This window comes from Callithrix jacchus, chromosome 22 (assembly GCF_049354715.1).
Source record: "Callithrix jacchus isolate 240 chromosome 22, calJac240_pri, whole genome shotgun sequence".
Taxonomy (NCBI): domain Eukaryota; kingdom Metazoa; phylum Chordata; class Mammalia; order Primates; family Cebidae; genus Callithrix; species Callithrix jacchus.
Window position 1 is genome coordinate 9,937,789 of NC_133523.1, and position 27,359 is coordinate 9,965,147.

Sequence of the window (27,359 nt, forward strand, 5' to 3'; positions counted from 1 at the left end):
ATGGCGAACCTCCTCACACTCTTCTTTCTGCCTTGGTTCTACACTTGGCCAGGGGTTCATCTTCCTCTTTGCCCTTGCTCGAGGCAGTTTGTGGCATGGCTGCGTTACTCACGTCACCAGGTCTCCTCCTGGTGGACATTGAGGCTATTTTCTGTTTTCTACTCTTAGAAACAAGGCAGTGCACATTTTTAATGCGTCTCTGTGGTGGGTCAGGTCTCTGACTTATTTGCCAGTGTGACTTATTACCCCTTTCTTTTTCTTTTTGAGACAGTGTCTTGCTCTGTCGCCCAGCTTGGAGTGCAGTGGTGCGATCATAGATCATAGCTCACTGTAACTTCCAACTCCTGGGCTCAAGTGATGCTCCCACTGGGAGGCTGAGGCGGGTGGATCACCTGAGCTCAGGAGTTTAAGACCAGCTTGGCCCACATGGTGAAACCCTGCCTCTACAAAAACACAAAAATTAGCCAGACCTGATGGCAGGTGCCTGTAATCCCAGCTACTTGGGAGGCTGAGATGGGAGAATTGCTTGAACCCAGGAGGGGTAGGTCATAGTGAGCCAAGATTGTGCCACTGCCCTCCAGCCTGGGCAACAGAGTGAGACTCCGTCTCAAAAAAGAAAAATCAACAAATAAACGGTTGGGCATGGTGGCACATGCCTGTAATCCCAGTGCTTTAGGAGGCTGAGGCAGGGGATTACTTGAGCCCAGGAGTTCAAGGCTGCAGTGATCTATGATCACACCACTGCACACCAGCCTGGGTGACACAGTGAGGTCCTGCCTGTAAAAAACAAAACGAAAAAAACAAACATTGGTCATTGGTCACGTCTACCTGTTGATTTTTTTTTTAAATTCATAACATGTCTTGACATATATTAATAGTTTGCAGGGTGCCACATGGGAATGTACTCTTCAGGATCTGGAAAGGGCTCCGTCTATTCAGTCTATAGGAAACCCCCCACTCCCTGCAGAACACTTGTCATGAGAATGAATCTGTGTCACTTCCCCATTCCTAGAGTGACGATGACTGGGGTCATCACTTTCACTCAACAAAGCATTTCTCCCCGCAGTCTGTGTGTGCCCCACCCACAGCGCTTTCTCATTTTCAGCATCTCTCTTCCCTTTCCAGAATATGCCGAGTTTTTGCACTGCAAGTCCAAAAAGTTTACAGACTTTGATGAAGTCCGGCAGGAGATTGAAGCAGAGACAGACAGGGTCACGGGGACCAACAAGGGCATCTCCCCAGTGCCCATCAACCTTCGGGTCTACTCGCCACACGGTAGGCAGCACGGGTGGGGACGCATCACTGACTCTTTCTGGTCATTCGTGGACAATGCTGTGGTGAGACTGTGTGCTTCCGCTCATGGTGAGCACGTGCCCATTCATAAACAGTTGATATTCACACGCGCATAGCCCCCGGCTCTGTTCTTCCCACTTGAGCTGGGTATGTAGTGCCCAGACCTCTGTCTCAGCTCAAAGAGCATGCCAGGAAGATATTTGGAGTTGTGGGGGATTGCAGCCGCTTGCCCCTTTTACCAAGGGCGGCCACTACTTGGCTCAAGGCAGTGCATCAAGAGAGGCCAGAACCAGACTTTTGTAAAATATCCTGATTCTCTTTTTTTGAGACAGAGTTTTGTCTTCCTCTGTTGCCCAGGCTGGGGTGCAGTGGCGTGATTTCTACTCACTGCAACCTCTACCTCCTGGTTTCAAGCAGTTCTTGTGCCTCAGCCTCCCAAGTAGCTGGGATCACAGGTATGTGCCAATACACCCAGCTAATTTATTTGTTATTTAGTTAATTAGTTTTGAGATAGTGTCTCGCTTTGTTACCCATGCTGGGTGTAGTGGATGATCTCTGCTCACTGCAACCTCCACTTCCTGGGTTCAAGCAATTCTTCTGCCTTAGCCTCCCAAGTAGCTGGGATTACAGGTGTGCAACACCCCACCTGGCTAATTTTTGTTGTTGTTGTTGTATTTTTAGTAGAGATGGCATTTCGCCATATTGCCCAGGCTGGTCTCAAATTCCTGAGCTCAGGCAATCAGCCCTCCTTGGACTCGCAAAGTGCTAGGATTATAGGCGTGAGCTACCATGCCTAGCCCACCCAGCTACTTTTTCTTTTTTTCTTTTTTTTTTTTTGAGACAGAGTCTCACTTTGTCACTAGGCTGGAGTGCAGTGGCGTGATCTCAGCTTACTGCAGCCTCCACCTCCTGGGTTCAAGTGATTCTCCTGCCTCAGCCTCATGAGTAGCTGGAACTACGCTCAGCTAATTTTTGTATTTTTAGTAGAGATGGGGTTTCACCATGTTGGCCAGGATGTTCTCGATCCTTTGACCTCGTGACCTGCCTACCTCAGCCTCCCAAAGTGCTGGGATTACAGATGTGAGCCACCATGCCCAGCCTCATCTGTCTGTCCGTAATGGTTCTTTGGTATTAGCTGAATGGATAGGCTGAAATTTACTTAGTCATTCAGATCTATTCCAGTCTGAACTGTGCTGATTTAGAACTGTGTCATTGCAATGGAGTAGGTGGAGGTATCTGTAGGATGGGATCCTAGAAGGGGAGTTACTAAATCAGAGGTGTGGTTCAGGTGGCGTGTCAGGTGACATCCCCCACCCAGGAACTTGGTACTCAGCTGGATGGCTCTAGGCCTGTGCGTGTCTCCCGTCTCCCGTCTCCCGTCTCCCGACTCTGACTGCCTTTCCCACTGGTTTCCCTCTTAGTGTTGAACCTGACCCTCATCGACCTCCCGGGTATCACCAAGGTACCTGTGGGAGACCAGCCTCCAGACATCGAGTACCAGATCAAGGACATGATCCTGCAGTTCATCAGCCGGGAGAGCAGCCTCATCCTGGCCGTCACACCTGCCAACATGGACCTGGCTAATTCAGACGCCCTCAAGCTGGCTAAGGAGGTGGATCCCCAAGGTAACCCTGAGCCCAGGGCAGCAGCCTCCTCTTCGAGACGCTTGTGAGCATGGGACGTGCCCAGCATCCTTGGTTCCAAGTCACTGGTGTTCTCTTTGATACGTGGCTGCTTTAGGAAAAGACCTCCTGGAACATAGCACTTTCTCCAAGAACCAGCAGTGCTGGGGGGCATCTCTGGGAAGTCACTGTGTGGCAGCTGGACACTCCTTCTCCTTGGTCATGGCAGTGCCCATGTTGCCAGGGCGGGAAGCTGGTCTAGGGCTGAAGGAAGAGCCCAGCAGTCCTCAGGTCCCATCTAGATGTTACTCCACTCCTTGAGGCATGGTTCCCTATTCGTCAGAACGGGCATTTCAGTCCTAGCCCCGACTGCTGATGTGAGGGCTTTAGAACATTTGGGTTGTTTCTGGTCTTCTGTATGGTGAGATCATCTATTTCCATTCGAGTTGACGCCCCTGGGTCCCTCTATTCAGATCCCTGTGCTCAACCCTCACTGCAGAATGTGAGCAGGAAGGGGCCCCAGGGAGGGCACAGCTGTGGCTCCCATGATGCCCAAGTTGGAACCCACCAGAGATCTTCGCTCTGGCTTCCATCTGTCTCCAGTGTCTCATGCACATGCCACACATATAACACACAGGGTTGGCACCGAGCCCCAGTCCTCAGCCCCCGTGGAGGAGCGGTGGATCTGCAGATGTGAGGCTTTGCTAGGAGGACATCCTTACCTCTGGAGTGACCTGTAGAGAGGTGGAATTGGGTGGGATCATTTTCAGAGTGGAATTTTAGCCATTAAGGGCAAGAGGTAGCCCTAGGTCAGGGCTGTGACCATCTTCACTTAACACATGGGAAATTGGGGTCCAGACCAGTGACATTACAGCTTTGCCAGGTGATGTGACCTGGAAGTTTCAGGGCCGATTGGACCCCAGGTGGCTTGCAGCTGCCAGCTGATTCTCTTTCCTGGTGGCAGGCTCTGACCTCTGACCTCTGGGCTCTTTCAGGCCTGCGGACCATTGGTGTCATCACCAAGCTCGACCTGATGGACGAGGGCACCGACGCCAGGGATGTCTTGGAGAACAAGTTGCTCCCATTGAGACGAGGTGTGGCTTTGGGGGTGCTGGCGAGGCAGGAGGATGGGTGGGGTCTAGTGGCATGTCCTTATCATTACTGAAACCCTGGCACCTGTTCCGTGCCTGCCTGGAAGTCACTGCTTCTCCATTTCACCGTAATTCCTTCTTTCCTTTCCCTTTGAACATATGTATCTTTTTCTTCTGATTTGTATGCGTTCGGTTTTCAAGTGCACAGTTAACACCTGCTGGTTTCTGGAACATTAGAAAACAAGCGTATAGAAAGAGGAAACTAAACTCACCTGCAGCCACACGTCCCCCAGACAGCCAGCGGTTACTCTTCCTCAGCTCCCAGCTCCCTGGGGTTTATAACTTTAATTAATTTTTTAATTACTTTCTATTATAAGGATTTTTTTTTTTTTTTTGAGACAGTTTTTGCTCTTGTTACCCAGGCTGGAGTGCAGTGGCACAATCTCGGCTCACTGCAACCTTCGCCTCCCGAGTTCAAGTGATTCTTCTGCCTCAGCCTTTGGAGTTGCTGGGATTACAAGCACGTGCCACCACACCCGGCTAATTTCTGTATTTTTAGTACAGACGGGGTTTCACCATGTTTGGCAGGCTGGTTTCAAACTCCTTACCTCAGGTGATACACCCTCCTTGGCCTCCCGAAGTGCTGGGATTACAGGCGTGAGCCACCACACGCAGCCTATTATGAGCATTTTCAAACATTCCCGAAACTACAGAAAAATGTTCAAAGAGTCCTTATGGATGGCTTCCTTAGCTTCTGGTTACTAACATCTGGCTAATAGTGATTATCCCAAATATCCTCACCTGCAATGATTATTTTCTTCCATGAAGATTTTAAAACAAGTCTTAGGCATTGGCTGGTTGAGGTGGCTCACGCCTGTAATCCAGTGCTTTGGGAGCTGAGGCAGGAGGTACCTTGAGGCTAGGAGTTCAAGACTAGCCTGGGCAATATATCAAGTCCCATCTCTACTAAAAATTTAAAAATTAGCCAGGCATGGAAGTGTATACTTATAGTCCCACCTAGTTAGGAGGCTGAGGTCAGAAGATTGCTTGAGCCCAGGAGTTTGAAGCAGCATTGAGCTGTGATCATACCACTGCACTCCAGCCTGCACAACAGAGCAAGATCCTGCCTCTAAAAAAAAAATTCTACAAATCCTAGGCATTGTAGCATTTTACACATAAATACCTACACCTCTCCTTGGCATCCCCTTTTTGTTTTTGGGTTTTCTTTGAGATGGAGTCTTACTCTGTCGCCCAGGCTAGAGTGCAATTCAGTGGCGCAGTCTCTGTTCACTGAAACCTCCACCTCCCAGATTCAAGCAATTTTCCTGCCTCACGCTCCCAAGTAGCTGGGATTACAGGTGCCCGTCACTACACCAGGCTAATTCTTGTATTTTTAGTAGAGACAGGCTTTTACCATGTTGGTCAGGCTGGTCTTGAACTCCCAACCTCAGGTGATCCGCCCGCCTTGGCCTCCCAAAGTGCTGGGATTGCAGGCATAAGCCACCGCGCCCGGCCCCCTGTTTTTTTCTGTACCATTCATTTGTGGAAGAAACCAGATCACATTCCACATGGAGATTTGGCCAATGACTGTTCCCTGTTAGTTGGTAATTAGATCGAGACAGAGGCCTCATCAGGTTCAGGTTCAAGTTTAGGTTCAGACCTTTTGTGAGGAGTAACCTAGGTATTTTTTATTTTATTTAAAAAATATTTTAACTATTTTATCAGAGCAGCAGTTTTAGGTTCATAGCCAAATTGAGGGGGAGATAGAGAGATTTCCCATAAGCCCTGTGGCCCCACACACCTGTAACCTCCCCCACTATCAACATGCTTAGCAGAGCAGTGCATTTGTTAGAACTGATGAGTCTACACTGACCCATCGTCACCACCCCACGTGCATGGTTTACATTAGGGTTCACTCTTGCTGTTAGAAGTTCTTCTCTTCTCAGGCTGGGCGCAATGGCTCACACCTGTAATCCCAGCACTTTGGGAGGCTGAGACGGGTGGATCACGAGGTTAAGAGATTGAGACCATCCTGGCCAACATAGTGAAACCCTGTCTCTCCTAAAAATACAAAAATTAGCTGGGCATGGTGGTGGTGAGTGCCTGTAGTCCCAGCTACTTGAGAGGCTGAGGTAGGAGAATCACTTGAACCCAGGAGGTGGAGGTTGCAGTGAGCCAAGATTATGCCACTGCACTCCAGCCTGGAGACAGATTGAGACTCTGTCTCAACAAAAAAATTTTTCTCTTCTTTTTTTTGAGATGATGTCTTAGTCTGTCACCTAAGCTGGACTGCACTAGGGTGATCATAGTTCACTGTAGCCTTAAACTCCCAGGCTCAAGTGATCCTCCCAGCTCAACCTCCCAAGTATCTGGGATTATAGGCATGTGCAGTTGCTCATGGCTAGATTGTTGCTTGGTGGTTTTGTGTTTTTGTCTTTGTTTCTTGAGACTGAGTTTTGCTCTTGTTGCCCAGGCTGGAGTGCAGTGGTGCAATCACAGCTCACCGCAACCTCTATCTTCCGAGTAGCTGGGATTATAGGTGCTCACCACCACACCCAGCTAATTTTTGTGTGTTTAGTAGAGTTGGGGTTTCACCATATTGGCCAAGCTGGTCTCGAACTCCTGACCTCAGGTGATCCACCCACCTCGGCCTCCCAAAGAGCTGGGATTAAAGGCGTGAGCCACCGTGCCTGGCCTTGGGGTGTGTGTGTTTGTATGTGTGTGTGTTTTCAGATGGAGTCTCACTCTGTTGCCCAGGCTGAAGTGCACTGGCTCAATCTCGGCTCACTGCAGTTTCCACCCCCTGGAATTGAAGCAATTCTCCTGCCTCAGCTTCCCAAGTAGTTGGGATTACAGTCATGTGCCACCATGCCTGGCTAATTTTTGTATTTTTAGTAGAGATGGGGTTTTACCATGTTGGTCAGGCTGGTCTCAAACTCCTGATCTTGTGATCCTCCTGCCTTGGCCTCCCAAAGTTCTGGGATGATAGGGGTGAGCTACCGTGCCCAGCCTGTTTTGTGTTTTTAAAAGCCATTCCTGCCCTCTGGGATGAACTGTAATCTGCTGACACCTCCTGGCCTTTCCTTTCATGCTTAGCCACAGTCCCTTGGACCATTTCTTTTACTCCCGGTTTCCCACTTCGATGTCTGAGATAGACGTGGGGAAAAGTTCCGACCTTGGTTGCCACCATCCCCTAGCACTGCTGAGACACTGGGTGAGGTGACCCCAGATCCCAGGGGTATGTGGTTGGGGCTAAATTCAAAAACCTGTTTGGCTGTGAAGATCCAGGGCTGAGAAGCGAATCTGGCTGGCTGAGGTTTGGGGAGGATTTGCTCGTGCTAAAGAGGAAAGCAGACCCTACCCACCCCTACACCCTCCTATAGCCACCCCGACCTGGCTGCTCTTGGACATGGTTAGGCCTCTACCTTGGATCCTAAGGGCCTTTGAGGTCTGTGAGCACTAGATGGGCTGAGGATTTGGTGATATGGGCCTCTTCCCCTTCCTCCTGACTCACTGATATCCATGGCTGCCCTTCTCTGCCTTCCTTCCTGTTTCCAAGAATGAAGGCACTTCTGCTCTCAGCTCACTTGTAAGCCTGCTCCTGTCTTATGACCTCAGGCTTCAGAAGCCCTCCCACTGGACCCTTTTTCCTGGCGTGCTAATCACTCACAACTCCTGTCCTTTATGGGAACCCAGGCTAGGCACGGTGGCTCATGCTTTTAACTTGACTTTGGAAAGCTCAGTTGGGAGGATGGCTTGAGGCCCAGAGTTTGAGACCAGCCTGGGCAACACAGCAAGACCCCATCTCTCTCTTAAAAAAATTATCCAGGCTACGCACGGTGGCTCACATCTGTAATCCCAGCACTTTGGGAGGCCGAAGTAGGCAAATCACATGAGATCAGGAGTTCGAGACCAGCCTGACCGAAATAGTAAAACCCCGTGTCTACTAAAAATATAAAAAAGGATTAGCTGTGCATGGTGGCACATGCCTGTAATCCCAGCTACTTGAGAGGCTGAGACACAAGAATCGCTTGAACCCGGGAGGTGGAGGTTGCAGTGAGCTGGGACTGCACCACTGTATGTACTCCAGCCTTGGGCGACAGAGTGAGACTCTGTCTCAAAAAAAAAAATTATCCTTGTGTGATATTGCATGAGCCTGTACTCCCAGCTGCACAGGAGGCTGAGCCTGGAGGATGGCTTGAGCCCAGGCGTTCAAGACTAGTAAGCTGTGTTCATGTCACTGCAATGCAGAGTGGGCAGCAGAGTGAGACTTCATCTCTTAAATAAGTAAATCAACCCAAATCCAAGCCAGTTGCTTTTTGCTGGCCCCTGCTATTTCCTTCTTCATGCTGTCACGCAGGTGATAGTGACTTTGGCTTCACAGGGATCTGGGTTCAAATCTTGGGTCTCCTACTGTCACCTCACCTTTTGGCATGCTTCCATTTCCCTCCTCCCTGTTGGATCCAAGGGAGATCTGGAAAGGATGAAGAGCAGTCAAGACCCTGCAGGATAGATGACAGGAAGCTCTCCCCTTTTTCTCCAGAGAAACATGTACAACCCCACTGCAAAGAAAATGGAGCATAGGCTGGGTGTGGTGGCTCATACCTGTAATCCCAGCACTTCAGGAGGCTGATGTGGGCGGATCATGAGGTCAGGAGTTCAAGACGAGCTTGTGCTGAAACCCGTCTCTACTAAAAATACCAAAGTTAACCAGGTTTGGAGGCACATGACTATAATCCCAGCTATTCAGGAGACTGAGGCAGGAGAATCACTTGAACCCGGGAGGTGGAGGTTGCAGTGAGCCGAGATCATGCCACTGCACTCCAGCCTGGTCAACAGAGTGAGACTCCGTCTCAAAAAAAAGAAAAAGAAAACGGAGCATAAATACACATTTTTCACTTCTGGCTTCTTGCCACTTACCCCCAACCTACTTTTCCATCCTTGTTTATGTTAATAACAATAATAGGCCAGGTGAGGTGGCTCGAGTCTATATCCCAGCTATTCGTGGGCTGAGGCAGGAGAATTGCTTGAACTGGGACTCTGGAGGCGGAGGTTGCAGTGAGCTGAGATTACACCAGTACACTCCAGCCTAGGCTACAGATGTGCTGTAGCACTAGACTCTGCCTCATAAAAACAAAACAAAACAAAAACAGTGAATAGCAATAACTGCATCTATTTATTAAGCAGTTACCATTTATCTGGCACCTGGCTATGATCTTTCTTTCCCATGTTACCCATTTGCACACCCATATTGTTGGGTGCCTCATGTCCATGCTTAGGGGCTCCTGGCTGCTCTGGTGTTTCATTCTTTTCTAGAAAAATATTCACTTATTTTTATTATTTTTCAAGACAGGGTCTCACTATGTTTCTCAGGCTGGCCTTCAAATCCTGTCCTTAAGTGATCTCCTGCCTCAGCCTCCTGAGTACCCGGTACTACAGGCGCATGCCAGTGTGCCTGGCTCCGTTCTGGCTTTATTTATTTATTTATTTATTTTTTAGTAGAGATGGGGTTTCACAATGGCCAGGATGATCTCGATCTCCTGACCTTGTGATCCACCCGCCTCGGCCTCCCAAAATGCCGCAATTAGAGGCGTGAGCCACCGCCCCCGGCCTGTTCTGGCTTTTTGGATGCCGTCTCCCTACCCCTTCACCTTCCCAATTTCTTTATGTTCAAATGTCATAAATATTTTCTTCAAACTAGTATTTTAACTCTAAAAGTAGTTTTCCTTGATTAGAAAATTCAGAAATGGTCCAGGTGCAGTGGCCCCTGCCTGTAACCCCAGCACTTTGGGAGGCTGAGGCAAAACAATCACTTGAGCCCAGGCGTTCAAGACCAGCCTGGGCAACATGGGGAAAGCCCGTGTCTAGAAAAATTAGCTAGGCATGGTGGTTATGCGCCTGTAGTCCCAGCTACTTGGGAGGTTGAGTTAGGAGGATCGCTAGAGGCTGGGAGGTTGAGGCTTTTGTGAGCTGAGATTGCAGCACTGCGCTCTAGCCTTGGTGAGACGCTGTTTCACACACACACACACACACACAAATTTTAAATGATACCAAAGGTTATAAATCGAGGAGAGTCTCTCCCAGTTCCCTGCCCTCAGTTCCATTTCTCCTCCACTCACTGTTGCTTGTGTTTTGCTCTGGAAAATTTTAATGTAAGTACTGTCATTTAAAAAAAAAAAATCATCGATGTTTTCAGGCCGGGTGTGGTGGCTCACGCCTGTAATCCAGCACTTTGGGAGGCTGAGGCAGGTGGATCACCTGAAGTCAGGAGTTTAAGACCAGCCTGGCCAACATGGTGAAACCCCGTGTCTAATAAAAATAAAAAAATTAGCTGGGCATGGGTGGTGTATGCCTGTAATCTCAGCTACTCGGGAGGCTGAGGCAGGAGAATCACTTGAACCCTGGAGGCAGAGGTTGCAGTGAGCCGAGATTGTTCCATTGCACTCCAGCCTGGGCGACAGAGCAAGACTCTGTCTTTTTAAAAAAAAAAAAAAATCAGACTGGGCGTGGTGCCTCATGCCTGTAATCTCAGCACTTCAAGAGGCCAAGGCAGGCGAATCACAAGGTCAGGAGATCGAGACCATCCTGGCCACATGGTGAAACCCTGTCTCAAAAAAAAAAAAAAATCATTCATTTTTTCGTCAGGTTCTTTTTTAGATTCATGTTTTCTAAGTCTGTGATCCCTTGAGGATTAACTATGGTAGACATTCCACTTGGATTCTTTGCCAGCAGCATGCATTGAATCTTCACCCAGCTTTTCTCCCCCATAGATTGAAGTGTTGACTTTCAGTTCTGCCTCCTTCTCAGTGTATTTTTAGACTTTCTTTTCAGTTCCATTTATCTCTCTGGGCATGAATACCCTGATGTACCCAACTGTTTAAAATATACTCGCTTGATAGTGGATTATTGCTCTTGTTTTGGAGATGTTATTTCTTTTTTTTCTTTTGAGACAAGGCCTCGCTCTGCTGCCCAGGCTGGAGTGCAGTGGGGTGATTACAGCTTGCTGCAACCTTGAACTCTCAGGCTCAGGTGATCCTCCCATCTTAGCCTCCCAGGTAGATGGGACTATATACATATGCCACCAGACCTTGCTAATTTTAGTATGTTTTTGTAGAGATGAGGATTTGCTGTGTTACCCAGGCTGGTCTTAAACTCTCGGTCTCAGCCTCCCAAAGTGTTGGAATTAGAAGTGTAGGCCACTGCACCTGGCCTTGAGGGTTTTCTTTTTGAGATGGAGTCTTGCTCTGTTGCCCAGGCTGGAGTGTAGTGGTGTGGTCTTGGCTCACTGCGACCTCCATCTGCTGGGTTCAAGAATTCTCCTGCCTCAGCCTCCTGAGTAGCTGGGACTACAGTCACATGCCACCATGCCTGGCTAATTTTTTGTATTTTTAGTAGAGATGGGGTTTCACCATGCTGACCAGGCTGGCCTCATACTCCTGACTTGTGATCCACCCACCTTGGCCTCCCAAAGTGCTGGGATTACAGGCGTGTGCCACCACAGCCTTTTCTTACCTCTCTTTAATTCTCAGCTTGTAGATTTCATCTGCCCCAATGCTTTTCTTTGTCCCAGGCTGGATGTGATCTCTCCTTCCCCAAAATACTTCCGTTGCTCTTCGTGGCTGCCATGTACATTCGCAACCTCTGTGTTGTTTCTGAGTAACGTGCTGTAACACAGTCTGTGAGTGCCTCGTGGGATAGGATCCATCTCTATACCTGAACCTTGCCCATCCCCATGCCAGGTCCACTTGATTCACCTAGCTTTGCTCCTGCCCTGACTCCCTCTCCCAACAGGCTACATTGGCGTGGTGAACCGCAGCCAGAAGGATATTGAGGGCAAGAAGGACATCCGTGCAGCACTAGCAGCTGAGAGGAAGTTCTTCCTCTCCCACCCAGCCTACCGGCACATGGCTGACCGCATGGGCACGCCACATCTGCAGAAGACGCTGAATCAGGTACTGCAAGGGTCTGCACAGCCATGTGCAGTGCAACAGCTGCAGTCCTCACTGGCGTTGTTTAAGGTAGAGCAGCACTTGTGTTAGCAAAATGAGTTCAGTCCACATTTATTTTTGCTGTAATGAATGTACTTGGCTAGGCGCAGTGGCTCACGCCTGTAATCCCAGCACTTTGGAAGGCCAAGGCAGGCGGATCACTTGAGCCTAGGAGATCGAGACCAGTCTGAGCAACACATGGAGACCCCATCTCTAGAAAAAATTAGCTAAGCATGGTGGCACACGCCCGTAGTCCCAGGTACTTGGGAGGCTGAGGCAGGAGGATCACTTGGACCCAGTATTTCCAGGCTTCACTGAGCTGTGATTGCACCACTGAACTCCAGCCTGGGCAACAGACAGAGGCCCTATCTCAGGGAGGGAATAAAGGTATACAGTGATGCGCCCCATCCCCCCCTCCACCCCCACAGGTACCACTGTCATTACTGTCCTTATCCTGCCTGAGAGCCACATTTCAACCTTTCTTACCATAAATGACAGTGTCATGGATCTCCCCCTGTACCTGCTTTTGTCCGCCCAGCAGTGTCATGGAGCTTCGTCCCCGCAGCAGAGAGCCTGTCCTTGTTCTCTTCTATAGCCGTGTGGTAGGCCCTGTGCCCTGAGTCCCGTCTGTTTAACTGGTCTCTTTGGCAGGGCTGCTGGGATTGTTTCTAATCCTCCTGGTCAACAGACGGCTGCCGTTAATAGCATCGTTTTGCATGTGTGCAGGTTCTCTGAGGGGGTGGTGTCCCTGCTCTAGGATTAGGTGGCGACCCCCTAACAGGCATTGCCCATTGTTAGCTGTGACAGTGGCTTGCCTGGCTGGGCCTGCGTTTGCAGCCCCTGGTAGCAGGGGCAAGACATTCCTCCTCGCTGCTTTCTGGCACCTTCCGGGTTGGCAGCAGGGTCTTAGCAGCACTCCAGGAGTCACCCTTTCATGCACGTATCGGACACAGTGCGCACGTGTGAGCGGGTCCCTGTCCTTATGGAAGGCATAATTCTAATGGGGGAGACTGACACCAAACAAACCACCAGATAAATGCAGGATCCTGAATCCAGTAGGGGCAGGGGCCAGGAAAAGAGCGGCCCAGAGACGGCAGCCCTGGAGAGCAAAAAGGGAAGTCAATATCTAGAGGGAGGGGCCCTCCAGGAGAGGAACCTGGGGTCTGCCTGCAAACAGGAGTAAGGAGAGGAAGGGAAGTAACAATCCACAGCCAACTGGGGCCTCCTGAGAGCCAACAGCAGAGAGCCAGCTGGCCTCCAGGGCGCCTGGAGGGGCTCAGCCTCCTTCCATGTGGGTGCTTCCCAGAGCAGCAGTGCCCCTTCCTCTTCATTTGCTCGACTTAAGTGCTCTAGGATTCTGTCATAGACCAAGGGAAGACCAGTACAGCTCCCTGCCTTTCTAGGCAGCCCACGCAGACAGGGTCCTATGTGCCCCTGGTTATGGAAGTCTTTGGGGCACTCCGCTAGCTCCTTGCCATAGATGTGAGGTTCCTTCATGACTCTTTTTTAGCTCGCCGGACACTTTTTATTTTTATTAAAAAAAATTTTTTTTTTTTTAAGGGTCTTGCTCAGTTGTTTAGGCTGGAGTGCAGTGGCAGGATCTCAGCTCACTGCAACCCCCGCCTCCCAGGTTCAAGTGATTCTCCTGCCTTAGCCTCCCAAGTAGCTGGGATTACAGCTGTGCACCACCATGCCCAACTAACTTTTGTATTTTTAGCAGAGATGGGGTTTCACCATGTTGGCCAGGCTGATCCGCCCGCCTCAGTCTCCCCAAAGTCTGGATTATAGGCATGAGCCACTGTGCCTGGGCTTTTTGATGATTTTTAAGACAAGGTCTTACTGTGTTGCCCAGGCTGGATTGCAGTGGCACAGACACGGCTCATTGCAGCTTCAACGTGCTGTACTCAAGCGATCCTTTTGCCTTAGCCTCCTGAGTAGCTGGGATTATAGGTGTGTGCTACCTCACTCAGCTAATTTGTAAAAGCTTTTTGTTTTTTGTAGAGAGAAGGTCAGGCCATGTTGCCTGGGTTGGTCTCAAACTCCTATCCTTGAGTGATCAGCCTCAACCTCCCCAAGTGCTGGGATTACAGGGGTGAGCCACTGCACCCAGCCTTAAATTCTTCTGTATTGTAGGACAGATAGCAAAACTCTGCTTTGTACGTTGAAAGTATAGGTTGATTTTATGGCTTTTTCTTTTTCTTTTTTAATTTAAAATTATTTATTAATTTTTTTTAATTTTTAATTTTATTTTTTTGGGGGGGGAAGGCAGGAAGGGAGGGAAGAAGGACAGCAGGGAGGAAGGAAGGGATGAAGGAAGGAAGGAAGAAAGGGAGGAAGCGGGGAGGGAGGGAGGGGAAGGAAGGAAATCAAGCAATGAGAGAGACATTGCCAACCTGGATCTAGAGGTTTACAAGTTGATTTCTTTTTTTTTGAGAGAAGGAAAGAAAAAGAAAAATAAGTAAAGGAGAGGAAGAAAGAGGGAGAGTAAATGGAAATATTGCTTTATTTTGAAAAAAATTGGGTATTAATAATGGCCAATCTATGTTTCATTTAAGCTTATGGGTAGGTGTGATGTGGTATTGACAAGAATGTATATTTTGTGTATTTGAAGTGGAGAGCTCTATAAATATTTATTAAGTTTACTTGTTCCGGATCTGAGTTCAAATCCTTGATATCCTTATTAATTTACTGTCTCATTGAATCTAAGTCTCGTATCTGGGTGTTAGGATCGTTAGCTCTTGTTGTTGCATTGATCCTTTTACCACTGTATCTTTGTTGCTTTAAAATCTATTTGATCAGATGCGAGAATTGCAACTCCTGCTTTTTATTTATTTACTTTTGCTCTCCATTTAGTTGGTTAATCTTTCTCCATCCCTTTGTTTTGAGTCTTTGTGTATCCTTGCATGTGAAATGGGTCTGGATGTAACATGCCATTGGGTTTTGGCTGTATCTTTTGACTGGGGGATTTAGTCGATTTAAATTTAGGGTTACTGCCATTTGATGTTAACTGGCTGTTTTATCCATTCGTTGGTGTAAATTCTTCTTTATGTTGATGCTCTTTACTTTTTGGTATATTTTCAGAAAGGCTAATACTGGTTGTTTCTATGTGTAATGCTTCTTTCAGAAGCTCTTGTAAAGCAGGCCTGGTGGTAATAAAATCTCTGAGTTCTTGCTTGTTCATAAAAGATTTTATTTTTCCTTCAGTTGTGAAGCTTAGTTTGGCTGGATATGAAATTCTGGGCTGAAGGTTCTGTTCTTTGAGGATGTTGAATATTGGCCCCCACTCTCTTCTGGCCTGTAGAGTTTCTGCTGAGAGATCTGCTGTAAGTCTGATAGGCTTGCCTTTGTGGGTTATCCGACCTTTCTCTCTGGCTGCCCTTAGTATCCTCTCCTTCGTTTCAACCCTGGTGAATCTAATGATTATGTGCCTTGGGGTTGCTCTTCTTGAGGAATATCTTTGTGGTGTTCTCTGTATTACCTGGGGTTGAATATTGACCTGCTTTGCTAGTTCAGGAAAATTTTCCTGAATAATATCCTGAAGGGTATTTTCCAGCTTGGATTCATTCTCTCCATGGCATTCAGGTACACCTATCAGACGTAAATTTGGTCTTTTCACATAGTCCCACATTTCTTGGAGACTTTGCTCATTCCTTTTTATCCTTTTTTCTCTAATCTTTTCTTCACGTTTTATTTCATTAAGTTGGACTTTGACCTCTGATATCCCTTCTTCTGCTTGAACAATTCAAGTGTTTAAACATGTGCATACTTCTCGGAGTTCCTGTATTGTATTCTTCAGTTCCATTAATTCACTCATACTCCTCTCTAAGTTGTCTATTCTCAATAGGATTTCATCAAACCTTTTTTCAAAGTTCCTAGTTTCTTTACGTTGGGCTACAACATGGTCTTTTAACTCACCGAAGTTTGTTATTATCCATTCCTTGAAGAGTGATTCTGTCATCAGGAGGCGCTCGTTCTCCATCAAGCCTTGTTCCATTGTTGATGTGGAACTGTGATCATCTTTAGAGGGAGAGGCGTTCTGACTTTGAGTATTCTCAGCTTTTTTATGCTGGTTTCTTCCCGTCATTGTAAATTTATCCTCCTGTCGTCTTTGAAATTACCAACTTTCAGATTAGGTCTCTTGAGTGGACGTCCAGGTTGTTAGTTCCCAGGGCCAGAGCAGCGGCGTTAAAACTGATGGTGCTTTTCCGCCCAGGATTCTCCTGTCGGGCTTCCTTCTTGTGTCCGTAGTAGGTGACTCTGCCTTCCCGGGGCTCCAAACCTCGGTCAGAAGGGGAACCCGTCCCGTTTACTCTGAGCTGAGCGCTGCCGCACCGAGGTGCCGTCGCAGCCGCTGCCGGGCTCTGGTGTCCTGCTGGGGGCCCGTGCAGGTCCTCCGAACCTGTTTACTCTGCTCCGAGAGCTGCCGCACCGAGGTACCGGCAGAACCGCTGCACCGACCACGAGAGTCGCGCTGGCCACCCGTGTGTTTCCTCCACTGGGGGATCTTCTGCTCCGTGAGCGACCAGAATTTGTCTGAAAGTGTGGCGTCCTCTAGTTCTCCGCGCCTTCCCTGAGAGCTGCAATCCCGGGATGTTAGCGATCGACCATCTTGGATCGTTCTCCTATTTATTTATTTTTTGAGATGAAGTCTTGCTCTGTCGACCAGGCTGGAGTTCAGTGTCATGATCTTGGCTCGCTGCTACTTCCACCTCCTGGGATCAGGCAGTTGTCCGCCTCAGCCTCCTGAGTAGCTGGAATTATAGGCCTCTGCCACCACACGTGGCTAATTGTTTTGCATTTTTAGTAGAGATGGGGTTTCACTATGTTGGCCAGGCTGGTCTTGAACTCCTGACCTTGTGATTCACTTGCTTTGGCCTCCCAGAGTGCTGGGATTACAGGCATGAGCCGCCGTACCTGGCCTGTTTATTTTTTTGAGACAGAGTCTTGCTCTGTCACCCAGGCTGGAGTGCCATGGTGTGATCTCGGCACATGGCAACCTCCACCTCTTGGGTTCAAGCGACTGTCCTTTCTCAGCCTCCCATGTAGCTGAGACTACAGGCACCCACCACCATACCCAGATAACTTTAGTATTTTTTGGTAGAGACGGGGTTTCATTGTGTTGGCCACGCTGGTCTCTAACACTTGATCTCAAGTGATCCTTCTGCCTCAGCCTCCCAAAGTGCTGGGATTATAGGTATGTGCCACCATGCCCAGCCCACATTTGTCTATTTTGAATCTTTCTTGCTTCTCTCTGTGGATGCAGCTGCAGCCAGGGAGCCCGTCTTGAGTGCGTTCCGTAACTTTTCAGGGGAGATCTTTCCATCGTAGTTGGTGGGACCTGTCCCTGTATGTGCATTGGACCCCATGTCCCATGGTCCCATGGACTATCCTTGCAAGCGGTTGCATGTCCTCTGCAGCGTGGATACCCAGTTGATTTGTCCAGTGCTTGATGTCCGCCCCATGGGCTGTTTGGGCAGCTCTGTCCCGTCTCCTTTCCCAGACATGACTGTGGTTGTGGCTCCATGTGCCTGTTGCTGTCTCTCAAGGCTGTGTGGTGTGGCACCCTGGCATGGGCCCTAGGTGGGGGGGAGTGAATCTGCCACACCCTGGCCTCCTGCCCATGCCACCCTTCCTGATCTCTGACCTCTGGCCTGCAGCAACTGACCAACCACATCCGAGAGTCACTGCCGGCACTGCGCAGCAAGCTCCAGAGCCAGCTGCTGTCCCTGGAGAAGGAGGTGGAGGAGTACAAGAACTTCCGGCCTGACGACCCCACTCGCAAAACCAAAGCCCTGCTGCAGTACGTACCCCGGTGCCTGCCCCTGCCGCCCGCCTGGCTCCTGCCTCCAGCCACAGGGCCCCCTAGACTGGGCACCACTTGTCCCTCGTCCACTCATTCATTCAGCAGATATCTACTGCAAGCCTCTTGTGTGCCAGGCTTCATCCTAAGCACTGCAGTCACTGCTGTGGAGGGGACAGGTTTCCATCCCTGCCCCCTGGAGTGCTCAGAATAGGGGGACATGGGATGAATGGGACAAAAAATAAAAAAGAAAATGGATAGTGTGTTACATGCCAGAATAGGAAAGTAGGGAAGGGGCTCAAGGGTGCTGGTGAGGGAGTCATCAGGAACTGCTTCCCTTAGAAGCTGAGCGTTGCTGGGCACAGTCTCACGCCTGTCATCCCAACACTTTGGGAGGCTGAGGTGGGAGGATCACTTGAGGTCCGGAGTTCAAGAGCATCCTGGCCAACATGGTGAAATCCTGTCTCTACTGAAAATACAAAAATTAGCTGGACCTGGTGGCGGGTGCCTGGAATCCCAGCTACATAGGAGGCTGAGGCAGAAAATTGCTTGAACCTGGGAGGTGGAGGTTGCAGTGAGCTGAGAACCTGTCATTGCACTCCAACCTGGGTGACAGACTGAGACTTAGTTTCAAAAAAATTAACGAATAAAATCAATTGAGTGTCAGGTGAAGACCTGAGGCAGGTGAGGCAGGGAGCCGTGTGGGATGGAGTCTGGCCTGCAAAAGGCCTGGGGCAAGACCATGCCCCAGATGTCAGAGGAGGACCGGGTGGCTGGATGGAGTGAGTGAGGGGAGCGGGGGAGGTGATAGAGCAGGCTGTGTGGGGCCTTGTAGGCCTCAGGGAGGATGTTGGCTTTTGCTGTGAGTGAGGTGGGAGCCATGGATGGTTCTGAGCAGTTCATGGACTGACTCAGGTGCTCACAGGCTCCCTGGCCACAGTGGGAGAAGAGACATGGGAGAGAGGAGGGAAGCCACAGCCCAGGTTAGGTCCCTCTCCGGCTTGGGCTCTTAAGATCCGCCCTGTGACTCTGAGTTGGTGCAGCTGCCCAGGTGTGAGGTTGGGGAGCAGGTGTGCCCCCCCAGCCCCAAATTCTTACTCGGGGTCTCTTCTGTCTCTGACCTCCTGGCTTTCAGCCTACAAGGGACCCTAAGGCACTGGAACAGCTGGGCCAGAGCAGGTGACAGGGACTCCTGGGTGGCTCTTACCACAGACAGTGCCATGCTTGAGGCATTTCTCACAGGGACACCAGGAGAACACTGCCTCCTCTGGCCATCATATCCATGAAGTCCCCCCACCCCCTCTGCCAGGCAGCAGTGTGTGGTTGCCGGCTAAGGGGCTCTGGCCTTTATGCTCAGACATCGGGACTGTGTTCCAGAACGCTGCTACAGAGCAGATACTGTCCCTTCGCAGGCTTCAAGAGGAGATTCATAGCCGGGCATGGTGGTGCGCCCCTGTAATCCTAGCCACTCGGGAGGCTGAGGCAGGAAGGAAAACTGCTTGAGCCTGGGAGGTGGGTGTTGCAGTGAGCCAAGATCATATCACTGCACTGCAGCCTGGTAGACAGAGCAAGACTGTGTCTGAAAAAGAAAAGGAAAGAGATTCAGCCGACTGGCCTGAAGGAAGTTTTGCTGTGGAGGATTCAGCCTGAGGGTGAACCTGAGCCTGCTGGGTGACCACAGGCAGGTGACTGGAATGCGCTGAGCCTCACTTTCTGCACCTCTAAGGTGAGGGTCGCAGCAGCTGTCATCTCACATGGCGATGAGGACAAACTGGCAAATTACAAGGTGCCTGTAATCCCGGCATGTGGGGATGCCAAGGCAGGAGGATGACTCGAAGCTAGTTTGAGACCACCCTGAGCAGCAAAGCAAGACCCTGTCTCTGTGAAATTAAAAAAAAAAAAATTAGACAGGACACGATGGTTCACGCCTGTATTCCCAGCACTTTGGGAGGCCTAAGTGGTGGATCAGTTAAGGTCAGGAGTTCAAGACCAGTCTGACCAACATGGTGAAACCCTGTTCTCTATTAAAACGTACAAAAATTAGCCAGGCATGGTGGTGGGCGTCTGTAATCCCAGCTACTTGGGAGGCTAAGGCGGGAGGATCACTTGAACCTGGAAGGCAGAGGTTGCAGTGAGCCAGGATCACACCACTGCCCTCCAGCCTGGGTAGACAGAGCAAGACTCCATCTCAAAAATAAATTTAAGTGCTACTTGTTAATCCCATGGCAGGACTGGGCCAGGGGATGCCCTTCACAAACAGTCCCTGAGCCCAGGGCTTGGCGTGTTACGACATTTGTAACCAGGGCCTTGCAGGGCCCTCCCTGCCCAGGTAGTGTTGACATCACCATGGAGAAGCGCCACTACCGCCCCTCTCAAGAACTGGGCCTTCTTTAGCATTTCGTCTGAGGGTCCAAGGTCCTCACGTAGACATGGGCTGCCTTTCTAGGTTTGCGCCTTACAAGTGAGTGGGAATTATGGTCATAGACATTCCCCAGCTTGAATTCTGCACTTGGCTTGTCCCTTCTTGTTAAAGCAAAGCCTGGAGCCTTCTGTTTCCACCTGGCTCAGCCCATAGACTGTAAATGTATCCCAGTGCCCAAATCGGGGGACACCCAGGGTTTTTCCTTAGCAGATGCTTGTAGGTTCATCTGTGACTATACAGGCAAGAATTCCTGCAGGCCAGAAACCCCAGCAGAGGGATCTTGGGTTAAGGAATGTACATGTTTAAAATTGATTTTTATTTTTCATTTCGTTTTATTTATTTATTTATTTTGGAGTCTTGCTCTGTCACCCAGGCTGAAGCACAGTGGCATGATCTCAGCTTACTGCAACCTCCTGGGTTCAAGCGATTCTCCTTCTTCACCTTCCCGTGCAGCTGCTTCTACAGGTGTGCACCAACATGTCCAGCTAATTTTTGTGTTTTTAGTAGACACCAGGTTTCACCATGTTGGCCAGGATGATCTCGATCTCTTGACTTCATGATCCGCCTGCCTTGACCTCCCAAAGTGCTGGGATTACAGGCATGAGCCACCACACCTCGCCCTTATGTATTTGTTTTTGAAACAGGGTCTCCACCTTGCTGCCCAGGCTCAAGTGCAGTGGTGCGATCCCAGCTCATTCCAGCCTCAGTCACCTGGGCTCAGGTGAACCTCCCTCCTCAGCCTCCGGAGTAGCTGGGAATAATACAGGTGTGCACCGCCATGCTTGGCTAATTATTGTATTTTTGTAGAGATGAGGTCTCATTGTTACCCAGGCTGATCTTAAACTCCTGACCTCAAGCAAACCGCCTGCCTGGGCTTTCCAACTATGAGATTGCAGACATGAACCGCCATGCCCAGCCCTGTCTTTTAAATTTTTATTTATTTGGCTGGACATGGTGGCTCACTGGGAAGTGGGGGTTGCCATGAGCTGAGATTACACCACTGCACTCCAGCCTGGGCAACAGGGCAAGATTCCGTCTCAAAAAAAAAAAAAAAAAATCCAGGTGAAGCATTAACATAGGCGTTTGTGTGTCTCCTGGAAGGAAATTAAATGTGCACACCCTTTGCTTCATGCAAGGAAAGAGATATTGGGGATCTGGGCAGCTTGTTCTTCCTCTCCAACCTGGGGTATAAAGGGGGACTCCTCTTTCTTTGGCAGCGAGCCTTGATCACCCTGGCAGCGGTCACCATTCAAGCAGCTTATCTTTAGGGGCAGGTCCCCAGGTACTTCAGTAGATCATGAATTTCGGGGGTGACATGGATGAAGGGAGACACCCCAAGACACTAGGGAGAGCAATTAGAAATGCTTAGGAAAACTAAAAGACGAAAAAGATCATCTTCCTTGTTTACTGTTCACAGTGCCAGTAAGCAATGCCGAGAGACTCTTTGTAAGGGCCAGGCCTGTGCTAAGGGGCCACACCTGTTACTACCTCTTTCTGTCCATTGTATGAGCAATTTTTTACTAAGAAAAAAATTTTTTTTCTTTTTTTTTTTGAGGCAAGGTTTTACTCTGTTGCCCAGGCTGGAGTGTAGTGGTGTGATTTCAGCTCACTGCAACCTCCGCCACCTAGGTTCAAGTGATTCTCCTGCCTCCACGTCCTAATTAGCTAGAACCAGAGGTGCACACCACCACACCCAGCTAATTTTTGTATTTTTAGTAGAGATGGAGTTTTGCCTTCTTGTCCAGGCTGGTCTCAAACTCCTGGGCTCAGGTGATCTGCCTGCGTCAGCCTCCCAAAGTACTGGGATTATAGGCATGAACCACCATGCCCAGCAGTTTATTTTGTTTGTTTGTTTGTTTGTTTTTGTTTTTAAGTAACGTGAAGTCTCACTGTTGCCCAGGCTGGTCTCGAACTCCCAAACTCAAGCAATCCTCTCACCACAGCGTCCTGAAGTGCTAGGATTTCAGGCGTGAGGCACTGCACCCAGCTAAGAGAACATTTTAACCTGTCTGAAACCAGGCGTCTTTGCTGAATTACCACTAATGGCAGCATTTTTTCTTTTTTTGTGGGCACACAAAATAATAGGATCAGTGACTTCGTGGAGATGATGAGATCTAGAAACATCATGGGCTCACAATGACCCCATGAAGGGGGTAGACATTGTACCCTCAACTGGTTTTGTAGATGAGGAATCGGAGGCTCAGAGGGGCAACATCCTGTCTACACCCTCACATCCCGTCAATGAAGAAGGACCAACTCCAGCAGGCTAGGAGGTGGTGGCACCTGCGGCAGCCACCTGAATTGTGCGGAGGTGGCTGCCTTTCCTTCCCACCATCCTGCAAATCAAGTTGAGCTTCAGGGCAGAGATTGCCGAGCTTTGACCCCTGAAGTTCACTCTTGTCTTCTGCAGAGTGGGAGGGATAAGCAGCTCTTGTGGGATCGAATGGGTGAATAATCAGAACAGACTTAGCCTGAGCCTGACTCGTAGCCAGCATTCGCCATCGGGAGCTCTTGACTTTGGTGTATTGGTTTTAACATGGACAGAAGACATTTTGTTGCTGACAAATGGAAAAAGGACAGTAAGTCCTGGCTTGACTTGGAACGTCATTCCAGAGCATGGCGGAAACCTCGCTTTGACACTGGCTTTTTCCTTTTCCTCATAGGATGGTCCAGCAGTTTGGGGTGGATTTTGAGAAGAGGATCGAGGGCTCAGGAGATCAGGTGGACACACTGGAGCTCTCCGGGGGCGCCCGAATCAATCGCATCTTCCACGAGCGGTTCCCTTTTGAGCTGGTGAAGGTAGCGCCCCCGGGGCTGGGCCCTCCCATCTCTGGTCAGGCACCCTCCGCCCGGCCTTGAGCCAGGCCTTCTCCCAGGCAGTACAGTCTCAAGCTCCTACCTCTAAGCCTAAAGCTGTGGTGGGCAGGGCATGATCTGGATAGGTGTCTCCCTGGCCTGCCTTCCCAGACACTCAGGTTTGAGGTTTTGGGCAGAACAATATGAAAACTCCCGTGTTTTTCCTCTGATAAAAGCCAATATACATTCTTTGCAAAAATACACAGAAAATATAGATAAATTCACAGGAGAAAATGTCCCTAGCATGTCACTGAAGGAAGGAAAACTTAGGCCGGGTACAGTGGCTTATGCTTGTAATCCCATCACTTTGGGAGGCCGAGATGGGTGGATCATGATGTCAGGAGTTTGAGACCAGCCTGGCCAACACAGTGAAACCCTGTCTCTACTAAAAATACAAAAATTAGCCAGGCGTGGTGGTTGGTACCTGTAATCCCAGCTACTCGGGAGGCTGAGGCAGGAGAATCGCCTGAACCCGAGAGGCGGAAAGTTGCAATGAGCCGAGATTGTGCCACTGCACTCCAGCCTGGGCAACAGAGCTAGACTCCATCTCAAAAAAAAAAGAAAAAAAGGGAAAGAAAAAATAGGCATTGGAGCCAGCACGTGCAACTTAGCACTGAACTGATATATACAACATCCTTATGTATGAAACTGAACACAGATGTCTACAAGTGTTTCTTTGTATTTGCAAGGATGTTTGCCAAAATGTCAGCTTTGGATGCTAGGATCTGGGACTTCTTTTCCCTTTGTTTGTGACTTGGTTGAAGTTTTACACTGTTTACAATGAGCACATAGCATTTTCATTAAAAAAAAAAAAGAAAAACAGGAGTTTTTAAAAATCACAGGAGCAAGGCCAAGTGCAGTTGCTCATACCTGTAATCCCAGCACTTTGGGAGGCCAAGGTGGGCTGATCACTTGAGCCCAGGATTTCAAGACCCACCTGCCCAGCATGGTGAAACCCAATCTCTACTAAAAATACAAAAATTAACTGAGCGTGGTGGCATGTGCTTGTAGTCCCAGCTACTTGGGAGGCTGAGGCAGGAGAATCACTTGAGCCTAGGAGGCAGAGGATGCAGCAGTGAGCCAAGATTACACCACCACACTAAAGCCTCGTTGACAGAGCCAGACCCTACCTCAAAAAAAAAAAGACTGGGTGTGGTGGCATCCCAGCACTTTGGGAGACCAAGGAGGGCAGATCATGAGGTCAGGAGTTTAAGAGCAACCTGGCCAACATAGTGAAACCCCATCTTGACTAAAAATACAAAAAAAAATGAGCCGGTGAGATGGTGCACGCCTGTAGTCCCAGCTACTGAGGATACTGAGGCAGGAGAATCGCTTGAACGCAGGAGGTAGAGGTTGCAGTGAGCTGAGATCATGCTACTGCACTCCGGCCTGGGTAACAGTGCGAAATTCCATCTCAAAATAATAATAACCAGATGTGGTGGTGCATGCCAATAGTCTGAAAACTTAAGTTTACATTGATTTATATTCCCACCAGTATAATGAGGCTGTTGGTTTTATGTCATGCTTTCTGGAACTGGGTTTTAATTTATTTATTTATTTTATTTTATTTTTGAGACAGGGTCTCTCACTTTCACCCAAGCTGAAGTGCAGTGGTGCAATCACAGCTCACTGCAGCGTCAGCCTGCCGGGCTCAGTTGATCCTCCCACGTGAGCCTCCGGAGTAGCTGGGACTGTAGGCGTGCACCAGCACACATGGCTATTTATATTTTATATTTTTAGTAGAGATCGGGGTCTCGCTGTATTGCCCAGGCTGGTCTCAAACTCCTGGGCTCAAGCCATCTGCCTGCATTGGCCTCCCAAAGTGCTGAGATTACAGTTGTGAGCCACTGTATCTGGCCAGATTTCAATTTTTTATAAAATTTGACCAGTTAAATATTCTGCCTTGTGAATACAGCCACGAATGGGAGATGATGTTCCCCAGATGCACGCCTGCCGTGGCGGTGCCCCAGGTACCTCCATGCAGGTGCATGGTTTGTCTCTTCTCAGATGGAGTTTGACGAGAAGGACTTAAGACGGGAGATCAGCTACGCTATTAAGAACATCCATGGAGTCAGGCAAGTTCCACGAGGAGAGTTTACCACTGTCCCTTCCTCTCCGCAGTGTCACCCCCTAGCTAACTGGGTCCCCCAAACCTCTGAGCCCTCTAATCGTTAGGCCTGAAGAGGGCTCTCAGGTAGTTTTTAGTAGCTGTGAGCCCTTCCCTGTGGGTCTCCCGGGGCACATGAGGGTGGATGTGTCTTAGTCCTGCATCTGTCGCAGGCTTCGGGGCTTGCCACAGCCCCTAATCAAACAGGTCTGGGTTCCTGCCCCATCATGCACTAAGAATCTCACTACAGATTTGCCTGGGGAGGGGTGGGGTGGAGCTGAGTCAGGGTTCTGGGAAGCCAGCATGAGTCCCCATCACGGGTCCCTCGTGAACCTCTTGGGTCCCCTTCTTATTCTAACAAAGGTAGTCACTCCAGGTGTCTGGCCTTGCATTGCCGTGGGGTCCTCGGGTCACCCTAATGGTTTCCAGGCAGTGGACTCAGGCGTCCGACCCCACACATGACTCAGCCTTCGTTCCTCATTGGGGACCTGGCCAGGGCTGATGAAATTGCTGACCATGCTTTGTTTCTCTCTGACTTATCTCCCCTGCCCCTGGGTCTGGACGGTTTCAGGACCGGGCTCTTCACCCCGGATTTGGCATTCGAGGCCATTGTGAAAAAGCAGGTCGTCAAGCTGAAAGAGCCCTGTCTGAAATGTGTTGACCTGGTTATCCAGGAGCTAATCAATACAGTTAGGCAGTGTACCAGTAAGGTATTGCTCCCTTGGCAGGGTGACCCCTGGCCTTGTGGAAATGGGGGTACGGGGGTTTGGTATCAGGCTCTCAGCGCCTCATTGGCCCCCACGGGTGCCTTTTCTCCCCATATCACCTTGTGTCCATGAACGTGGCCTCTCCCCAGAGGCTGGGGCGGGAGCATGTCAGCCTGGACCCAACAGGGGTGTGCCAGGCCTCCTGGACTGGCCAGACGGTTGGACAGTTGTCTCTGGGACCCTGATACCAAGCCTAGCATGTGTCTGATGAAATTGGGGTTTCACTGGGCTGTTGCTTTGCTGCCTCCTGGGAAGCAGAGAGGGACCCCGCGTCACCTGCTGGAGGCCGAGCTCCTTGAAGTTCCCTGGCTATCACCCCTTCTTGACTTCCCTGGAGCCACCGACTTCTCTGTCCCTCAGCTCTGGGAAAGGCCTGAATGTCAGCAACATCATGAGGGCCAGCAGGGCTCCTAAGTGCCCCTGCCCACCCCCTGCACCCCATGCGGTCCCCCGGGGCAGCCCATTTTTGGATCCATTCAGTCACAGTGCCTCTATGCACCCTCAATGAGCCACTGCCCCCACTCGGCAGGATGTGCCGGGCTCCCCCAACCCGCTCCAACGCTGAGGTCCTGGTTCCCAGGGCAGCACGCTTTGGCCAGGCAGCTGCAATGCCTCCTGGTGGGCAGTCTGTGCTTGCACGACCATTGTCCCCAGCGCTCCGTTTGCCAGGGAATTTCTGCTTGAGCCCCTTTGCTCTCAGTCTGGAAAAGCCCACATTTGCTGCTTAAGCTTCTTTGATTAGAAAAGGGAGGGGAAAACAGCCCATGCAGGTTGGAAACGCTCATCCCAGAGCCAGGTGTCACCGACATGAACGTTAGAGGCCATCGCACACTTTGGCTGTCTGTCCATGCAGTGACAACCACCCATGGCCCTTCTGTAACTACACCCCGGTCTGAGACCATACCCCCAAATCCCAGACCTCTGATCCGAAGCAGCTTCCGGGGCAAATGCGGGCACAGGCTCCCCCGTGCACGGACTAATCAGATGACTCTCGTTTCTTCTCTTCTCTCTGTCTCCTGTCTCGCGTGTGTGGCCTGCACTGTCCCTGGGTGTCTTTCTGCCTCGTCCCGCCCTCCGCATGACCCAGGACGGGGCTCTTCACCCCCGACATGGCCTTTGAAGCCATTGTGAAAAAACAGATTGTAAAACTCAAAGAGCCAAGTTTGAAGTGTGTTGATCTCGTGGTCTCAGAGCTGGCCACAGTCATTAAAAAGTGTGCCGAGAAGGTAACAGGTTTTGTTCTTCTCATCTCTTCATTTGTCCCCATCTTCCCCCTCCATGTGTTAGTCTTAACCCAAGCATCTGGAGCATTCAGCCTTGGCAGGAAACCCCTTCCACGTACCAGTTGTCACTTAGAGATGTCTCCACCTTGAGTTGGCAGATGGAATGGGGAGAGTGGCATGGCACGCTGGT

At 49.9% G+C, this 27,359-nt stretch overlaps 1 protein-coding gene across 20 annotated transcripts in view; it reads left to right on the top strand.

The window, feature by feature from the left end:
• DNM2 (dynamin 2) overlaps nt 1-27,359 on the top strand; it is a 108,338-nt gene that overhangs the window by 46,555 nt on the left and 34,424 nt on the right. For 12 of the 20 annotated variants that reach the window (XM_054250457.2, XM_078360590.1, XM_003735489.6 and 9 more), the window contains exons 3-10: nt 1,126-1,275; nt 2,715-2,918; nt 3,911-4,009; nt 11,798-11,958; nt 17,652-17,794; nt 22,880-23,015; nt 25,080-25,147; nt 25,751-25,889. In XM_054250457.2, the coding sequence (XP_054106432.1) occupies nt 1,126-1,275; nt 2,715-2,918; nt 3,911-4,009; nt 11,798-11,958; nt 17,652-17,794; nt 22,880-23,015; nt 25,080-25,147; nt 25,751-25,889 (1,100 nt within the window). Of the gene's footprint in view, nt 1-1,125; nt 1,276-2,714; nt 2,919-3,910; nt 4,010-11,797; nt 11,959-17,651; nt 17,795-22,879; nt 23,016-25,079; nt 25,148-25,750; nt 25,890-27,033; nt 27,173-27,359 lie in introns of all 20 variants that reach the window. The other 8 variants (XM_078360591.1, XM_035287493.3, XM_078360588.1 and 5 more) reach the window with 1 other exon arrangement.